The following is a 20,570-nucleotide window of genomic DNA, read 5'->3' on the forward strand; positions in this document are numbered from 1 at the left end:
GAAGTCTCAAACCTCATCAGAGCTTTGTTTAAGAGTCTGGTTTTATGTGAAGGGAAAGAACGATCCGTTCAGCCTTAGAAACGAGAAAGAAGGAATGCAGAAACTTATTCCTTCTCTTTTTTTTAGTCGATGAAAGCAGTGGAGCTTTTTCTTCCCATCGTTTGTGACAAGATGTAGGGGGAGAAAGACAGATTGCTATTTGTTGGCAAATAATGACTGTCCATCAGAACGTAATACATACATGCCAATCAGATTTCTCTTGATGACAGGACTATAGACTTTGGTGAGGCAGCGCAACCCGAGTAATATCATAGCGTCAAACAAAATCAAGACAAGAGTCCATCAATACTTAACCTACTGTAAAGTAAATGTAACCTCTTAACAGGCAGGTAAGAGATGAGTGACAAAATCCAGTCATCCAGGATATTGTCTAGCAGCTCATTTTGAACGGATTTAGATTTTGTACAACTGTTTATGATACAGCAGGTGTGTTAGCCAGGGTTGCCAGGTTTCAGCAACATTCCCAGACTAACTACATGTCAAAAACCACCCACAAGAAACCATCCCCATAATTTTCACCATTGGAAAAAAAAGAAAAAAGAAACCTAGCTTTTTAGCTTTTGATGGGAAACAAGGTGAGTGTCGTGGACAGTTCTGCACTGTAATCCATTTCTCAAACGTTGTAACATATTTTACAAAAGAAATGGTTTTGTACATCACTGTCTGCACTTTCACTTGCAATTTTTCCCCAATTTGGCAACCACTGTTATTAACTCTTCTCCATGCTCCAAGATTGTAGGTCCTGCTCTCCTGCCACATGATAAGCCAATAAATATTGTATTTATCAGTGTTTAATCCATATGAGGCTGCTTTTTAAACGGAATCTAAGTTTCTAACACACCTTTAATAAACAGTTCACGCAATTTACACAAGAACAACAACAAAAAAGACAATTGAATCAGTGTTGGATTTTGTAGCTGGGTTTTCGAGAACTACATTAAGCACTAAAATGTGAGAGATAATGCATTAGAGCCAGGACATTTTGCATGACATGCATTATTACAAAGCTGTTCACACACACAGAGAGAGAGAGAGAGAGTGAGAGAGAAGTACTGTAATGTGAGAGGAAGAGATTATGTGTAAGAATAATTTTGCTGGAATGCTAAAATGCAGATTAGTGTGTGTGTGTGTGTGTGTGTGTGTAGCATGTCTGAAAACCCTGATTATGTGAAGCTGGAGAAGCACAGACGGAGTGTGGGAGAGATGATTTGTGTGTCATCAGACATTGTGTGTGTGTGTGTGTGTGTACAAAGCAGTAGCTCTGTAGTACTAGCAGTTAATTTATTACAGCTATGTATAATGATTGCAAATGAAAAGCAGCAAATGCAGCACACCCAACCACAACGCTCCCACCGTGGCACTGGGAACCCAGTGGGGTGCACTGACTAAAGCACTATTTGGACTGGATGTCTGTTAAGTAACATTACCAGCAGATGATTGTAGTAATTATGATCGATTGGCATGGGATTCGTGCTGTCTGTATAACTCCCGGAGTCTTTGTCACAGTCCGTGAAAGTACAGAATACTAATTTAAACTGGCTGTTTAACCTTTATGATAAGGTCTTGTGGCTACACACATATCTGGACAAATCTTCAAATCTGTGTAAGACAATAATATTAGAACAAGCTCATTAACGTAACCTTCTAGCTGAACATCCGTCCAAGCCGGACATCTTCTAGCCAGTCGTACTGCAAATTTTTGAGATTTGTGAAGCGGTTTGACACGACCATGTTTAACGTCTTTGGCATCTTCGTTGAAGTATAACTAACCTGTTGTTTTCTCGTCATAACATTAACTTTTCACATAATAATGTCAATTTTTTCGTAATAACATCAAATTTACACGTAATAATGTCAATTATTTCTCGTAATAATGTCAAATCTTTTCACGTAATAATGTCAAAGTTTTCTCATAATAACGTGATATTTTCACATAAGAGTCTCATATTTTGCAAAAACACAATGTATATCTTGTAATAACATGATATTTTCATGTAATAATATATATTTTTCTCACAATAACATGATGTGTTTTTCATTCTAATGTGATCTTTTCTCATAATAACATGTTGTTGATCTTTCGGCTGCTCCCTGTGTGTGAGGGGTCACCACAGCGGACCAAGTGGCCCGTACAACAACTTTGGCACAGGTTTTATGCTGGATGCCCTTCCTGACGCAATCCTCCCATTTTAACCAGACTTGGGACCAGCACTGAATCCAGTGGCTTGGGTTTGGGCATTGGCTGGGAATCAAACCAGGGCCTTCCACATGGTAGGCAAGAAACCTACCACTGAGCCACCCCTTTTTCCTCCTAAGAACATATTTTTACATAATTATGTACACAATTATGAAGTTTTATCAGTATAACACACAATTTTTACATAACAATATGTAATAATGTAATATTTTTCTCATAATAACTCCGTGTTTTTCACATAATAAAGCTTGATCTTTTCTCGTAATAACGTGATATTTTCATGCAATAATTCAATGTATTTCTTGTAACAACGTGACCTATTCTGGTCAGAATAATATTTCCACCTAATAATGTAACATTTTTCTTGTATTAACGATATTTTCGCATAACGACGTGACGCTAACGATGTTTCACATAACGACGTGACCTTTCCGCTTAATAACGTGACATGCTTTCCTGTTATAGCAAGGTATCGATGAGATTTTTTATATTTCATGCATAGAAACACAAATCACAGAGTTACACACCTACTACATTCTCTAATTAGGACCATTTCGAATTCTTTAAACAATGGCATATGCCCCAGCGGTACACATCCTTCATCCAGCAGGCAATGAGGGATGTGAGATAGAAAAGAGAATAAATGAGGTGACAGAGGCAGAAAGAAATGACACGAGACAGCGGCAGGTAGACGAGCGTCAGAGAGATAATTGCTGTCGTGATATCTAGATAGACTGAGAAATTCCGGCCCAGCAGTGTCAGACAATTAGTATTCGCTTTAATATTCCAGTTTGAGCCGGGTTCTGAGCATCTTCTTGAGAGTGTTTAGTTTAACATTTGTATTAATATACGTAAAAGATTTACTCAAGCACATGTTGTAATGGAAGCCTGCTCTAGGGGTCAATCATTCGTTCACCATTTTGTGCTACAATGGACTACGTCTAGCTATAAGGAGCTCAAGTGTGTGTGTGTGTGTGTGTGGTGAGGATTGGGGATTCAGCAAGTATTGAATTCCACTAGTAGTGTAATAAATCCTAAGCAAAAATAACCTCATTGTTAATCTTCAGTAGGAAGTTTTAATCATATTACAGAGTCTTATGCCGTTATGTGCAGTGAAAAAAAAATACACAACCTCGTGCAAGGCTAAGCATCAGGATTAAATATTAAAAGTGTGTATAGATGTACGATCGCTCAGTATGTATCCCTCAGTAGCAGAGAAGCAGAGTAGCCGGTATTGATCATATGTGTTTACACAGAGAAATCTGCAGGGGTCTTTTAATTGGTTTGTCATTTAGGACTGCATGTGATTGCATTGCCATTTAGTGCTTGTAATTTTATATTTAAGAAAGCATAAATATAATATAATCAAAATCTCATTTTTACAACCTTTACTGATAATGCATTTCATGTTTGTTTGTTTTTTTCAATGGGCAAATATACAAAATCCTCACTAGCATATCTAGCATCTAATACTAATACTAATGACTTAATGACATTAAGAATTGTTTGTTACAATATTAGTACAACAGCACACATTTTCAGAAAATAAAAACTATAGAATTTCTTTGAAAAATCTGAGCTGACATAATTATGGAATATACCAAATCTTTCGTTGGGGTGAGTGTGTTTATGTAACAGGGTTGAGTGAATGTTGTAGGACACAAAACAGACATCGAACGGATGATGTTTCAAGTAAGTATTTTTTACCCCGATTCACCTTCAGGACATGCAGCCTATTTTTTTGTCTGCAGTCTTTTATTTCCTGCTTGAATGGCACACCTCACGTTTGTTTGCTCACCTGTTTCATTGGCAGTTTTTGCTTTTGAAGTCTATAAATGAGGTGGAGTGGAAGTGAAGCGACTGAACCTGCAAGTAATGGAGACAAAAGCTGAAAAATAGAAGCACGTTGGAGGAAAAAATACGTTAGGAAAGTCTGGCGTTCGAGGAAAAGCGTCTGCATGCTAATTGAGGGCTTATTATTAGAGGATTATGCGGTTGGGTCGGATTTCGTTTAACACTGCACAGCTGTAGTTCCACTTTGTCGTGTACAGCTGTTACATCTGTCCTCACTCTACCACACACACACACACAGAAAATACCATCCGGTCAAGAAAAGAGAGAAAGAAAAGGAGAGGAATGTTAATGGGAAAAAGAGTGCTTTGCTAGAACAAAAGTGTCACGCTATAATTCTCTGTATTGAACCCCTTCTTGGACTTCTGTGTAACGGCAACAGATTACATTGTAGTGAAGCATGTTGAGAATGAAATGCACTTCAAATCGAAAATCTGCTCCACCACCAGCAGCAGTTGTTTTTGGGGGTGTATACACATGCATCAGTTTATGAGCTGTCGTTTCAGTCGGCACGTCAGCTTTATTTCTCCGTTACAGAGGAAACAAAGCCGAGGCAAGCGTCGATTGTTGAAAGCAATGGAACAGGCCCTGGTGTGGGATGTGGAATCGAACAACTTTCACAGTACGAACCTTTTCAAATCACGTCAAAGCTGTGCCGGAGCGCTGACGTGAATACGTTTATTAGTTTTCTGACATTTTTTTGAAGGGAAAAATTTGGTTTTCATGAGCGAATGAGTTCTAGATTAGTTTGTGTATTCTCAATTCAAGCAAATTCCAGCTAACACTTTACGTTTAACAATCATGAGTTTACGTTTACTTTCTACAGTGCTACTAATTTGACCAACTATTGTGTCTTTGCTGACTGATCTACAGTAAATCCAAATATAAACTCATTTACAGTAGTGAGGTGATAGTTTGTTGACACAAACGATGGAAGAAACATTCCCAACTTTCCGAGTAGAAATTCCAAATTAAAGTGGAGTATTTTTGTTTGTTTTTTTTTTATAGTCAGTGGTTGTAAATATCGAGTTAATTGAACACAACAGTAGTTCTTTAGTCCTTTATATCTTTGAAGATTCTCAGTCATCCAGGTGAGCTTATCTGGAAGTTGAGTCATGTCATCTGGACTTCTTTCTTGTTAGATCGAAACATTTCACTACTCATCAGTTCTCTGAACTCTACATTTCTGTTTGTTTTTACCACAAAAAAAAAAAAAAAACAGATTATCCCACTGAATTGATTTCATTTCATTCACTTGAATGTGAATGAGAGCTCAATACATATTTATAATATATTTATTCCCTATCTCTTCTAATTCATTTCATAATAATTGCCCAAAAATGGGTCCCAAGGACACACATAAAAATGAACAGAGACTGAAAAAGAATGTTACATTAAGTGGGAGGTAATGAAAGGAACTGTGACAACTGCTAACGTCGAGGGAAGCCGGCGTATCCGCTGAGCTGTCTACCTGATATTGAGTTGTACAGAACGTGCTTCGCTCTCAGTGTTGACAACAGAGGCTTACTGCCTGTAGCAATCTATAAACCCATTATTGATTCAGCTTTTTGGATCTAACCTGCAATTTGTTGTGAAATTCCTTCTGGACTGGGTTTGGTCTAGCAGGACTTCACTTGGGCTATTAAAACGCTCCTGTAATGTGTGTTCAGGAATAAGACTATCAACTTTAAATAATTGATGGTGATTTGAGGAGGGAATGTTAAGCTTGACGGCGTTTGTTTAGAGCTACACGAGTTGAGAATATAAAAGAACATCCAAATACGTCCGAGGAGTCATTTAAACGAATCGCAACTGAGCTAATGCGACTGCAGAGAGGAAACTTATTGCAGAAGTTTTTTTTTGTGTGTGTGTTGTTTTTTTTTTTGCAACTCTCCATCTCTTGGTCCAAATTTAACTTCACGCCTTCTAGTGTTTAGTGGGAGCGATAGCGTGGGAATTCTGATAGAGAGACATCTGCTCTGTCAGCTTTGGCTTCCTCGCCTTCCTCCGCTTCAGCTAAAGATTTTCAGCGAATCAGCATTTGTCCTTAAAAGCTTTGTGCTACTGATGGGGAGATGGAAATGAAACAGTAGATCAAGAACTAATGAATCAATGAAGGGCCTAACGGGCTTACTGTTTACTACTGGGCGCCAGTCTCTCTCTCTTTCTCTGCTGTCTGATTGATTCTTGCTCTGCCTCGCCTCCTGCTACATGATCTGCAATCTAGGTGAACCAGCTCTTTCCAATCCCTTGAATATCTCTCCCTATAGTGCAGAAAACAGCTTTTTCTTCTTTCCCAATTGGTTTGTCCAATATCTGGGCTCAAAATTGTTTTTGGTTCATCGGACACGGTCCTTTCAACGACCAAGCCTCTGTCTTATTGTCCTGCCTGCTGAATTAAGATGGACTGTCATGCTTGAAGGGATTTGGAAAGCAGCTGCCTCAAGAGCCACATCTTTCAAAGGTAGCTGGGAAACATTGGAGTTGAAAAGAAACCTTGGCTGGAGTTTAGAAAATCACTTGTCATTACCTTTAGTACATTAAAAAACTCAACCAGATCATGTTTATTCAATAACAGCTAGCTGACCAACTGACTCATGGAATTCTATAATCACAAATTATTCTGATTGTGACAGCTTGGGAAAAAAATTAAATTTTCTGTTTCCAGACTACAGACTTTGCTGAAACATTGCGTTTTTCTTTTGGATGTATCTCAATCAAAATACGGTCCTCAGTTACTCTGTTGTCATCACTGGATTATGTCATTAGGAATGGTCTTAGCTTGATTTAATATTTTCCTATCCACAACTCCATTAATCATTTTTATGGAAAACATAAGCCCTAGCAAGTTTAGAATGGAAAATCATCAATCAGTTTGATCAACAAGATCATCCACATAACACGCTACTAGGTCTAACAGGTAATATAAATAAAAATCTGGATCCAGATCAAATACCCTTGAGCAGTGAGGTGGAAATGCCATTGCAATCCATTTTGCACCACTGTGCCACCCTTCCATGCAGGCTACAACACAGAAACCACAAATCTAACCCTATAACCTGCCTCCTGACATTTGATGGTTGCCAGTTTCTTTCGTCAACCTGCTCATAATTAGAAATACTCTTAGAGAATGGAACAAAGATGCTGTACACTAATTTTCAGCTAAATCCAACATACAGATTTTGAGAAAATGTCATTTGAATGCGACTAAACTCTTTATATGTGACCATACTAGAATCTTTAAATACTTCCTCAGAGCTATGTTTATGAACCATGAGTCGATTCAAGCAGTCCTGGGATAGATCTGAATAAACTAATCTCTGGCCACAAGGATTTGATTGGCATTTTATTGGCATTTTTTATTTACAAACGTCAACATATTTTGGATTGAGGGCAAGAGTCCCATGAGTAATTTGATGGTAATTGGTTTGGTTTTATACTCTGAAAAATCTTTAGAAAGATTAATAATAATAATAATAATAATAATAATAATAACAACAACAACAACAACAATATGCTTTATTGGGATCTTCATTCATTGTCATTAAGTTCTCTAGAATCTACCAGGCTAGAGTTTATCAGTAATGACAAGCAACTTGATCCCAACTGGCCACCCAGCTTCTCAAAAAATTTGATTACTGCAAAATGTTTGACCTTTAAGAAGGTTTATGGCTGTAGAAATAAAGGGCAATTTAGTGTGTCACCTGCCCTGGGGAAACCAAGAGCTAAAAACAGCGAAGTGAATCAGATTGCGTTTTCTCAGGTGACTTTTCAGTGTGGAGATTTTGTTCTTTCAAACTTCTCACACAGAGCAGGTACATTACACACATCTTTAGTTAACATTGCTACATCTGGCTTAATACTTATAAAATTATGAGACAATATAAACAGCAGTAATGTTACCACAGACAGGAAACAGTGTGTAATGTAGCATAGTGGAACCTTGAACACTTGAACATTGAATTTTGGCATCCGACATCCAGTTTAGTTGTTTTCATTTTTTTGTGGAAACCAGTGCATTAGTACCACCAGAAAAATACACTAAGAATGGTATGAAGAAGCGAAATCTTCAGATCAATCTCTAGATTACAATTCCAGACAAGCTGCTGGTGCAAAATACTTGAACTGCCATCTAGAAAATATATATATATAGCTTCGGGAATTCCAAATGAATATACAATAATATCTGCTGTTTTAATACCTGAACCAATTGTGACCTAAAGTCAACTTTTTTTTTCCTTCTAAGAGTTGTTAATGTTAAAAAGGGCATGATGTAAGTTAGAAGGCTTTGAACTGTCTAGCTCATTAGCTTGCATATTTCTAACCATTTTTGACCATTGTGGTTAATTCTGAAATATGGAACATAAAAGTTGGTGCCTGTGGGAGAGGTGGAGGTTTGGAAGAAAGTGGATGAAAAGTGCAATTTCACGGCCATTGAAGATCTTTTTTTATCACTGAGATATAACTGTAAAATAACACCTTTAGCAACCTTGTTTTTTTTTTTGTCTTGTCTTTTCTTTTTCTTTTTAAAGATCTAAAATGTCATTTTCAAATTTCTTATTTGTAAAAAGACCTTACATATCCTAACGAAATTCTTTTATTTTCTAAAATTTCTGAGCATGATAAATTCCATAATTGTAAGCTTCTTTGTAAGTAACTAGCTACATTTTAGACAATATGGTAGATACAATATAAAATAAGTTAAAATCAGTTTTGTTGCCAGGCCTCCATCATTTAACGTTTGATATCTTCAATAGATAAGGATTCATGCTAAAACTGTAATGTATTCAGAAATTACCTATTTATAAGTTGTGTACAAAAGCTCCTGGTTACACAGTGACACTTGACTATATAGTGTACAGTTATAGAACGGAAATTATTTACAATCACACTATCCAGTTTCACTCAGATGAGGATGGATTCCATTTTGAATCTTGTTTCTTCCTCATATGTTCTCAAGGAGATTTTTTTTTTTTTTCCTCACCACTGTCAGATCTGGCTTGATCGCTGAAAATGAATATATGAATATATTAAATGTAAAATTTTACCATGAATATTCTGAACTTGTTTCTGGACAATGCTCCAGGACAATATCCATTGTTAGAAATAAACTTGAATTAAATATAAGATTACAATCTCAGCGGTGGACAAATCACTAGCCTGGGCAACCAGTTACTAGTTTTTCATGACATTTTAACAAATGAATTAGAACTGAATGTGAAAACAGCGACTGATATTAAATGGAAATTTCATAACTTCACTGGTAGCACAACATGCAGTCACTTGGATTGGAAATGACGTGAGATGGGACTACACCCTGGCAAGGCGTCATGCTCAAACACATTCACACACTTACTCACACCTAGAGGCAATTTGGAGTAGCGAGTTCATTTTCCAACAAGGTTTTGTGAGGTGGGAAGAAAACTGAAAGCCATAAACAGAGCGAGAACATGCGAAACTATACATCAGCAGTAACCTGAGCTCAAGATCACACGACGCAAAATAGTAGATTCCTTTTTTAAAAAACAAAACAAAAAACAAATAAATACTATAAAATAAATAAATAAATAAATAAATAAATAAATAAATAAATAAATAAATAAATAAATAAAAGTTTATTGATTGTGTTTTACTGTATGTTGAATACAACCTTGGGGACAACCTTGGCCAGTGTTTTGGATTTCAGGAAGTCTGTTCAAGTATTTATGAGTTGCAATAAATAGTACAAGTGCAGGATGTGTGTATTTTCACATTTTATAACTTGTGACACAAATGATAGACTTATCTAGAATACGGCTTTGAATATAGCATACATAAGGCAAGACATAAAATGTATAAAATAATCAATGATTAATCAATATTGGAATGATTTAAAAAAATTATTTATTACTCTTTTTTTTTATCGATTTCTATTTCAGTTAAATGTTGTGGATTGTCTAAAATAAGAGCTAAATACAAGTTAATACAATTAAAAAACATCAGACACCTCAAGGTCCTCTGTCCTGAAGACTATCCCGAGGTGGAAAAACTCACTGAATGTTCCAAAAGTTCCTTCCATGAAGGTTCAAAATAATGTTACGGACAATTCATAACATCAACAATTAAGCATTTTGTTTTGTTATGTTTTGTTATACAACATAAAATAACATCAACCTGTTTTAGGCAGAGAGGCTTTACAGAAGACAAAGCTACTCTATCATGTCTAGACTGATCAGATTCGAGAATTCAACTATCATGTTTTCAAATGGTTTTGGTCACATGGTAAATCTGATATATGTAGCCAAAAAAGAGTGTGTGGGCTGAAGGTTTCCCACTCCCTCCTCAGTGCTTTTGCTCCTACTGTGTTGCGCTCTCCCTGGGCAATAGTGGAGGCTTAATTTAGATTCCTTCCCCTATGGAGAAGGATAAACAAGAAGGATAAAGGAGTGAGACTAAATGACTCATCGAACTCAAATTAAATGATTCATGTCTGGGGTGGAGGGGAAATCAGGTATTTGATATGGAGAAGATGAAAAAGAGGAAGACAAGAGAACAGGGAAGAAGAGACAAGGCTGAGGAGTGTTGTTTAAAAAATGAAAGAATTAAAAAACAAAGAAAAATGGAAAAAACAATCTTTTTTTTTTTTTTTTTTTTCTTATATTATGTGTTGTATATCTCCCAGCATGCTGCATTCTCAGTTTGGATGTGTGGTAAACTTTAAACCCCATCTCAGCATCTGTGTTATCTATTTTCTGTGTGTGTGTGAAATAGAGGAGAGAGAGAGAGAGAGAGAGAGAGAGAGAAAGAGCTAGCACCTGGATCTAAAACATTTCTATCTCAATCCATAGCCAAGTGTGTGTGTGTGTGTGTGTGTACATGTGTGGAAAGAGTAGATGATGGCTTTTTGAAATTGTGGCTTTCCTGGAAAAAAAAAAAAAAAGAAACACCCACTCACACCATTTCTGTGTTGGCGGTGTCAAATACGCTGTTATTATAGCTGTCTAGTATTCCGTATATGAGGCTACCACTCAAGAATTACAGTATAATTGTAAGATTTCTTTTTAATATAGATTTTTTTTTTAAGCCTCGCTTATGCCACTTAGAATCAGCAGTCTGAGATTAACGTCGATAATTAATCAAGGGAAATATCCTCGTATTCAGAATCATGTCATCCAGGATTTCCCATGATTCGCTTTATTTAAATTACTAGCAACGGTACCGGATCTTCATTTGGCAGACACGTTAGACAATAGTATCTAATAATACAAATATTTTCCCTTAAGAAAAAAAAAAAAGTGGGATAGGAAATGCAGACCGGATAAATGTACTATAAGAAACAAAGCAAATTAGATATTGATATTTGATATGATATTGAGATGATTGAAATAAACGTCTAATTAGAGTCTAGTGTTACCAATATATCACTGCAGGAATGTTGTTAGTTGTAATTATTGTATTATCTGCTGCAAATCTGGTTGAATTCAACAATATTTAATTGGCGGTTTTAACAGTAAATCAGCTTTACAGAAATATGTGATGACAAGGAAAAACTCCATGAGAAGATGTTAGGACCAGACTTAAAGGGGAACTGGACAGTGTAAGGGTCAACAAGTGCAATTGGGTAACCAGGGAATTTATAGTTTTAACATGAACTTCTTGTTGAAATTGTTCACTGATTAAATTCCTGTCAGTTAAGAAGAAGAAGAAGAAGCCTTTATTATTGTCACACAAACATTACAGCACAGTCCTTCTCTTCGCATATCCGAGTTGAGGAAGTTGGGGTCAGAGCACAGGGGCAGCTATGATGCAGTGCCTCTGGAGCAGAGAGGGTTAAGAGCCTTGCTCAATTGCCCAAGCAGTCCTAAAGCCATCTCCATGGTTTCTATAAATGGTACAATCCAAAGCAATTCCATGTATGTCAAGGATGTCCACGTGGGACCATCCTCAGCAGCAGAAAACAGCATCCGCGTGATGAGAACCCCAATGTGGCTGTTAGAAAATAGCACTTGATCCAGCATCACGTGGTTTTGAAAAAAAAAAAGAAGTCGCTGGAAAACACACGCCATCTGTTTGATCATTGCCAAGTTTCCTGGTCCATCATCATCATCATCATCATCACCACCATCTTAATTACCTTTTCTTATCCTCATGCTCTCACATCACTGCAAATCTTTTAAGCAACTCCTGTTTTCCCTAGATACAATAAGAAATACATTTTCAGTTTGGTGCACTTGCCATGCCAGGATCTGCAGGGTTTTGTGCCACCCCCCCACCAAACATCGCTCATTATTTCAAATCCCCCTCCGCAACTCACTGCTATGTCAGCAGGATATCACCAATTTGAATCTGCCTGGCACTGTTCCTGGCTTTAATGAGAGAAAAAAAGGCTGTATAGATTTGTGTGTGTGGTTCTGCGCCTCCCAGAAGATTTCACACTAACTAGAAGTACATCATTAGCGACACACTACACAGTGTCACACCCCTAACTCATTATCACTTAATAAGTAAGGAGGAATATAGAAATACATAAAACAAATCATTATTACATCAAGTTAATGCTGTAGAGCTGGAATGGTCATCTGCTAGATTTCTTAAGGACCTAAGTGTAGGATCTGGCAATATTCCTTTTTACCTCAATCATGGAACAATAATGGTGTTTACAAAATGGGTATATGATACTTCAATGCTCAGTACATTTTCACCAGAATATTAACTGTAAGAATAAGGTATTAGGCAAGAAATTCCCTCAGTAGATAAAATGTTGGCTCAGTTCACGTTAACGCGATTCTCAGATACAAAATTCTTACATTTTGTCCACAAAGCTTGTGCTTTCAGTATATTAATCTTTATCCAGGCTTTTTATTTAAAAAAAAAAAAAAAAAGTCATCTTAGAGGCTCTCTCCGAAAATTGAACCTGTGTTTGTGTGACACCGGTGAAACCTCCATCATTTTTTAATTTGCCAATTCACACATTCATGAACCACGCATCCGAAAACCAGCTATAAATCATCATGGATTATGAATTACATGGCAATACAGGACAGTGCAATACCACAGGTGCTGCTCTGCTAACTAAGCAGAAACTTCGCCTACTCGCAGACGTAAAAAGGCATTACCGATGCATAATATGTGATGAGATTTGTCTGAGTCTGAGTCACGATTCAATAGTGCGTGATGCATAACTTTGTGCTATGTACAATATGTTGCAGGGAGAGAAACTGCACATAAAACTGAAAACTTGCTTTGTTTTGCTATTAAAGATTTGAAATAACACCCTAGCCAGAATTTCTCTACTACCAGTTTGCCACATAAAGCTGGCTTAAATTAGACCACTGTGTAGCTTATAATAGATTAGCGTATATATGTGTATGTGTGTGTTTATGCTGTATGTAAGAGAGAGCTAGTTAGTGACAAATGTAAGCAATCAGGGGGTCTGAAGACACATTAATTATGTGCCAGATGCTAGAAGCTGCAAGAACATGATTTTTGGTGCACACCCACGTACGCATATACTCAAAAATATACCAGTCATGGAAAATGTCACATTCATTCAGACAAAGAACCTCTACATTTAACCAATGAGTCATTTGAAGACCTAAAAGGTAACTTACTGCTTGGAATAATACACACTGTGAGTCATATGTGTTTGTAAATGAATAATTTTGAAATTCTTAGGACATGGAAAAGAAACTGCTTTGGACTAGGAAGATTATGCAACGTGAGTGACTCAGTGCTAGTGTGCGGTGTTTGGTACAATATGTACAACACAGTTTTGTTTGGATAGCACTTTTAATAATAGACATTGTCATAAAGCAAGATTTCAATTCATTTAAAAAAAAAAAAAAAAATCCCTGACTAAAGATTCAGGCCAGGATGTCCATGTGGAACCATTCTCAGTGATCTTATTATGACTTATTATGCTAAGAAAATAGCATTCAATGTCGGCATCAGTTGACAATTTTGGAAAAGTTAAAATCTGTTTGATCATTGTGAGGTTAGCTGAAATGTTTTTCTAGTCCATTATCACTTCCACCCTCACCACCACCACTAGGAACACCAGCTCCATTACCTTTTCACTCTCACAATAACACATAGTTCTTGGAATCGTTCCATAGCTGGGGGGTTTTGTAGAAAAAAGTTCCCCCACTGCTGGTGATCCTGCACCTGCTAAACGAAGCAGAAGAGGAGGATTGCAATAGCTCACGGAATCTTTAGACCAGTAGTCCTTTAGACATTGCTTAACACTATTAATATGGTGTTATTCATCTAGCTTGAGTGACATCAGCGTAACAAATGATTTTTTATACCACTATCATTCACTTTCTCCTAACAATTAGTCATGTATGACTTGAGCCATTCCCTTAACTCCGCTAACTCAAACAACATTTTTGGATTACTTTGCTCACAGTGAGCTAATAAACATAACGCAAGTCTTTGGCTTCATCTTGGTTATGCTTCCAAGAATTCGTGGGCAGCAATTGTGTCTGTATTCATGTGAATATCTGTCAGAGTTTGCTTGGATCTTCTTGTTTTTATAGTTAAGTTCAATTGTCCAAAGTCCAACTGGAAGTTACATGAAATGGAGCAGAAGTTTTCTAGAAGATGTTCATCCATTATCCTCATTGTACTCCAAAAACCCTTCCAAATATTCGAAGCCTTATATTCCTCCCAAGTAGTAAAACTGGCTTGTTTGTTGTACACAGACAGAGAGATATCAGAGAGTGTCACTTTGGTCTGGCTAGGTGATGAATCCTTCCATTAGAGGACTATCCATTCTAGCCCTGGAGTCACGTAATTCACTACATTTCTCTGCGGATGTCCTGTCAGTATGACAAAGCTATTTACTGTGCCTCTGAAATAGGGGTGGAAAAGTACGGAAAAGTCATTGATTATGTGGCTTTAACAACACTTTTTTGGGGGGTAGTAACATTTTACCCCATAACGCCACTTTTCTTCAATTATTCCATACATTCTCTCATTTTCAGGGTTTACAGTCATGCTATTATACCATGACATGGCTACATTCTTTGTAGTCTTTGCAGTTTATGTCTGGATCTGGCTTGTTGGGAGTTTGAGAAAATCCTGATAGCTGTCTGGGCATCTCAAAACTGCATATTTACTTACTTGCATAAGCCAAGTACAATATTTAGTGGCATTATGGAACTGATTCGATTCTTTGTAAATGATTCGGTTATTATTAAGGATGAACAGTTTGGCCTGGTTCTGACCAAAGTCTGCTTATTATCAGTCAGAGTTAAGTTCCATTTTCTGCAGACTTTTTCAGAAATGTTGCCATGGCTTTCAGTATAGACATTTCTCAAGAGCAGGAGAGTTGAGACGTTTAGGTCAGTGCATTTTGAAAGGCAATAATAGCCTCAGGGAATGATGTGGAAGGATGCACTTGATGCCAGAGTAGACAGGCATGGTGAACACCATGTGAGTCAGACCTGAATCAGGTGAGAACTAGTTTGCTTCCTTTTCTGTTTCATGAAAATATGCCACCTCTTTATCTCAAGAATCGTTCTTGGCAAAGATTTATGGGCTAAGAAGACAGAGGCAGATCTTTGTCATGCTTTATGAGACGATGCAGCCAGACAGTGATAGCTGGTGGGGATATAAGATGGTGGAAAATCGAATATCTTTCAAAAAGTTGACAATAAAACCGACAATTTTTGGGTCTGCCCACAAAAGTCCACTACCCCCACTAGTCCATTTATACCATCAACCTTTAGCCATTGTCGTGCTGTTCAGAGTTGTACAGCACAACACAACACGTGTTGTAGGCGTGGGTGAGCGTCTGTCTGATGGTCTCACTCTAGCAGGTTTCATGTGTCGTCCTCTATGTTTTCTTTCAAGTCTAATCTTCCCATCTGGTGTACCATGCCGTTATTGTGTCGTAGCTGCAAGTCACAGACTGGCCAGACTGTGTGTGTTTCATCACTGGGATAACTTTCTGAATCACTATGTTCTCTATAATCATGGAGTATATAAATGCTGAGATTTTTGAACATTTTTTTATTCTGGACCTTTATGACTCTTGTCATAGACATAGGCTCCTGCTGTTCTGAAGCCTGATTAGCTGTATCATTTATCCTACTGGGTGTATTTTTAGCACAGTAAATTAAATTTTGGGTGCTGTTCAAATTGTGTATAAAGAGTGTATTCATGTATAGTCTATTGACGTGTGTGTGCTTGAATAATTCACTTGGTGTAGGAATTTTATTCAACTTCATGGATGTGTTCAGACAACACAACATATGACAGTGACAGGACAATGCTTGACATAGTGGTTACAAATTCATTACAAAGTCATTACAGTTTTGTCAGCATAGTAATTCATTAGAGTGATTAGTAATTACCGCACAACTAATATAGTAACACTTGATTATTTACTGCCAAGAAACTAAGCAATTAATCAATGAACTGTATTGCGTTTGACAGCGAAGGAAAACACGTCCTTATTTTCTGAACGTTTTTCTGTAAAAGTAAGCATTTTATATCCCTGATTGTTGTTTTTTTTCAGGTTTAAAGGCAAGCATCTGTTTTCAATAGAAATAGGCAATTCTACAAAACAAAAAATTTGGCACTAGACACATCTACAAAAGAAAGATCTGGCAACCAACTGATGTAAACAAAACACAGATCATTTGCATAATCGGAAAAATTGCGAGGCTGAATAACGGCAAATTTATTTTGGATATAAAAACTGGCATGGTCTGTGAATCACATCCATTTCATCTAGTGCTAGAAGGAAACAAGCAGCCTGTACAAATATGCCAACTTTTTGTGTATATCAATTGGATCCCAGCAGGCTGTTTACATTACTGTGTATTTTGATTTCATATCTTTGTCATGCACTTTCCCTCTTTTGCACAAATAGTCGTGTCTTATCTAATTTGGTAAGCCAACCTTGAGCCCAGCAGGGAGGTGTACTGGTGTGTATGGTGTAGAAAAGAAACCCTGAGTGTGTTTCTGTGAGGAGAAGTAGGAGGTAAATGATAATGGGTATTGAGGCTGCGGTGGAATACGACTTCCTCATCAGTCACTGCTAGAACGAATGCACAGCATCTGTATTAATGACCAAGTTAATGATTCCAGCCAGCCTTAAAGGAGAACTTCACAAGGAAAATATTAGCGCTAAAATCATCCAGGACAGTTAGTAAGATGCCACTTAAAGGATAATTCCACCCTGAACCACTGGCTTATTAATCTTTACAATTAATTTGTGGTAAAAGACTTAAGAGGGAGATGCAGAAATATCCCAAGACTTTTTTTTTTAGCCTTGGGACCACACTTCCCTGAGCATTTTCTATTATGTCCAACATCTTAAATGGACAGCTGTGTTAGCAATTGTTGAGACAATGAGGCCTGACTACATGAGCAAACAGATTTATATCATCCACTATAATGTAGTACTGAAATACATGAGGTACATGATTGTTCTAGCTGATTCAGTCCTTTCCTGGCTTCACAACTGGAAGTAAATTGACAACATGCCATGCAGAACATGTTAGCTCTCTGGGATGTCAGATGTGAAAATTTGCTGAAGCATGACACGTCATTTACCAACAATCCTTTTCTCTGGAACTTTTAATTAGCCTCAGTTAGCTGAAGTTGTTAGTAGCAGTGAGGGAGAGTGTAAGGCACATGGTGACTAGTTCTAGCCAGATGGGTAACAGAAGTATCATTTGGAGGAACTGGCTCCATTGGCAAGTAGTATCTATTATTCAAAACCTCAGTTAGTTGGAGTGGAAGAGTGTTCAGTGACGGGAGATGTGGAGTGACGGGAAAATACTATCCATCTTGCCACGCATAGACAGACGCATTGAATTATTTTGTGTTAGGCTTTGGCTAAAGTTGTGAAATGCTTGACAGAGCTTCATTGCTACCAAGCTGCACTTCAGGCTTCATGACACTGCAATAATCCTATATAAATATTTATAACAAACTTATTCCAGTAGGCAGACAGTATCCTGCCTCACAGCTTCCTTGTCTGTGGTTTGATCTAAAGCTTAGGTTACTGTCTGTGTGGAGTTTCACATGTTCTTTCTTTGTCAGTGTGGGTTTTCTGCCACTTTCTAAAAACAGATGGATTACTAGGATTAATTACCTTTATGGGTTTTCTTGAGATGTACTGGCATCCAGCTTAGCATATATTCCTGGGATGGACTCCATTTCCAACACAATCCTAACTAGGATGAATAGCTTACTCAAAATGGATGGCTGGATAGATGATTAAATAGATGGATGGATGGATAGATGGATATGTAATTGAATTGATGGATAGATGGATGAATGAATGAATGATTGCATGCATGAACGAATGAATGAATGAATGTTCGAACATACCATTGTTATAATTCAAAATCCAACTGCCAGTTATTCTTATGCTTGTAGGCACAGTTGGCTGGTCCCCATGAGTAAAACTGCTTCATTTACACAACCTGCCCTTGATTAGTTTTATTTATAAAACTAAAAGAGCCAACATGCCCACAACATTCCCACACAGACATAACATCTAAAGTTAGATGGCCCGACATCCATTCCAATACAATGCATCTTCAAGTGAGTAGGATGTATGCAAAACTGTTCACATTTCAGCACAAATTAATATTATTTCTTCTCTTTCTGCTTCTTCTTTAGCTGAGCCCCTGCCTCTTATGGACCTGTGTAGGAGAGCAGCACGTCTAGCTCTGGGCCGTGACCGATTGCAGCAGATTGAGACCTTGCCTTTACCCCAATCTCTAAAAAATTACCTCCAATACCAATGATGTGGACAGATCCACGCAGATTCACAAAGCGCAAGCCTCAAGGTGTGGCGACTCCAAGCAATCGCCAAGAACAGGCCACCGAGGGCGAATGTTTACACTACAATCTGTGGCTACTACCAGAGATGTTCTGTTTCTTCCTAATTTTTTTTATCTTTCTGGATTTTGGATGGTATGAAGACGTGGACTGTGAGGTTGGAGTGTAAGGATGCCGCAGTGCCCTCCACTGTTAGTCTCTCCCTGAATGTTAGGGCTTGGCATTGAAAAAAAAAAAAATAGCTAAACAACCTCGGGAATGCTCGTTCAAAGCTCACAGCGATGCTTAAAACATTCCAGAAGGAAACCAAGCACCTTAGAGGCCAGACTCTGGAGCAGGAGTCTAAGCTGGAGCGGTATCTGGTTTCAAGCAGGTCTTACCTGTGCACAAGGGCGACCACTAACTATGCTAAGACCCAATTAATGAGACTAGTCATGAAGTGCACTGATACAGCACAAACACTCCAAGCAAACATTGTTTCCCCTAATCTAATTTGAGTCACTTTCCTGAGTGTGTACCTTAATTTTAAGGTGAGTGTGATCCCCCCCCCACCCCCCACCCCCCCATGGTTGATTAATGAATATTATGACACAGATCCTGTAACAAGTTTATTGCTATGTTTTATTTTATTTATCTGGATGTAATTCCTTTTTAATGAAAATGACACTGTGCATACTAGCACATGGACATGATAAATCCACCCCAAATGGCTTTTTATTTGAAACCAGGATGCTGCTTTTTTTCTATTATTATTATTATTATTATTATTATTATTATTATTATTATTATTATTATTATTATTATTGATGCTGGTTTGCCTGCCTGATCAAACAGGAGATCTGCAGTAAACAGTGGAATGTAAGGACACCGCTAAACATTAGTATATTTAAAAATGTGAATAAAATCCAAGTGAATGAGAACATTGGTATTTTTTTCAATTGCTTGTGTGTGTCTATGTGTGTGTACAGAGGAAGAAGGCATTGCATAAAACTATTTATAGTGAAACTCACAATATAAGTCGAGATTTGATGCTGACACTACATAAGAAGAATTACAAGAAGATGGTATTCCATACAACCATCTTTTTATATCTTTAACACCAGAAACAAAGTGAAATAATATGTTTACTCCTGAATGTGACCACAGATAGACCTGATACTGTCATATAAACAGCTAAAAATACATAAAATATATATATTATGTCAGTGTTGCGGTGCAATTTTCTTCTGATAAATGTGAAGTCTCCCTGTGGGGGCTAAACAAATGTGAAAGCAGACTTTGACTTAATCCTCAGCTGTCAGCTAATGAGTCTGGAGGCGTTTACAGGAAATTATAGGTTAATTACATACAAGCAATGCAAAAAAAGACAGCTTTTAAATATGTATATATAGTTCACATACACTACTCACAAAAAGGTAAGGATATTTGGCTTTTGGGTGAAATTTAGGGAAAATGTAAAAAGGTCACACTACAGTGATATTATATCATGAAAGTAGGGCATTTAAGTAGAAGCATGCAATGGTGATTTCCTCATCTCAAACAATTTATTGAAACAAAAGCCAACAACAGTGGTGGGTATACCACAACAAAAAATCTCAATGTCTCAATAATCTGTCATGTGCCCTTGACCCTTAATTACAGCTTGACCACGACGTCTCATGCTGTTCACGAGTCGACT

The 20,570-nt window shown here is 37.4% G+C and overlaps 1 protein-coding gene across 1 annotated transcript in view; it reads left to right on the top strand.

The window, feature by feature from the left end:
• The window catches only part of spsb4a (splA/ryanodine receptor domain and SOCS box containing 4a), a 31,925-nt gene extending 12,108 nt beyond the window's left edge, over positions 1-19,817 (top strand). The window contains exon 3 of the mRNA XM_058395733.1: positions 18,731-19,817. Within this exon, the coding sequence (XP_058251716.1) occupies positions 18,731-18,858 (128 nt within the window). The 3' untranslated portion in view covers positions 18,859-19,817. The remainder of the gene's footprint in view (positions 1-18,730) is intronic.
• The last annotated feature ends 753 nt before the right edge of the window (positions 19,818-20,570 follow it).

Source organism: Hemibagrus wyckioides, linkage group LG07, assembly GCF_019097595.1.
Source record: "Hemibagrus wyckioides isolate EC202008001 linkage group LG07, SWU_Hwy_1.0, whole genome shotgun sequence".
Taxonomy (NCBI): domain Eukaryota; kingdom Metazoa; phylum Chordata; class Actinopteri; order Siluriformes; family Bagridae; genus Hemibagrus; species Hemibagrus wyckioides.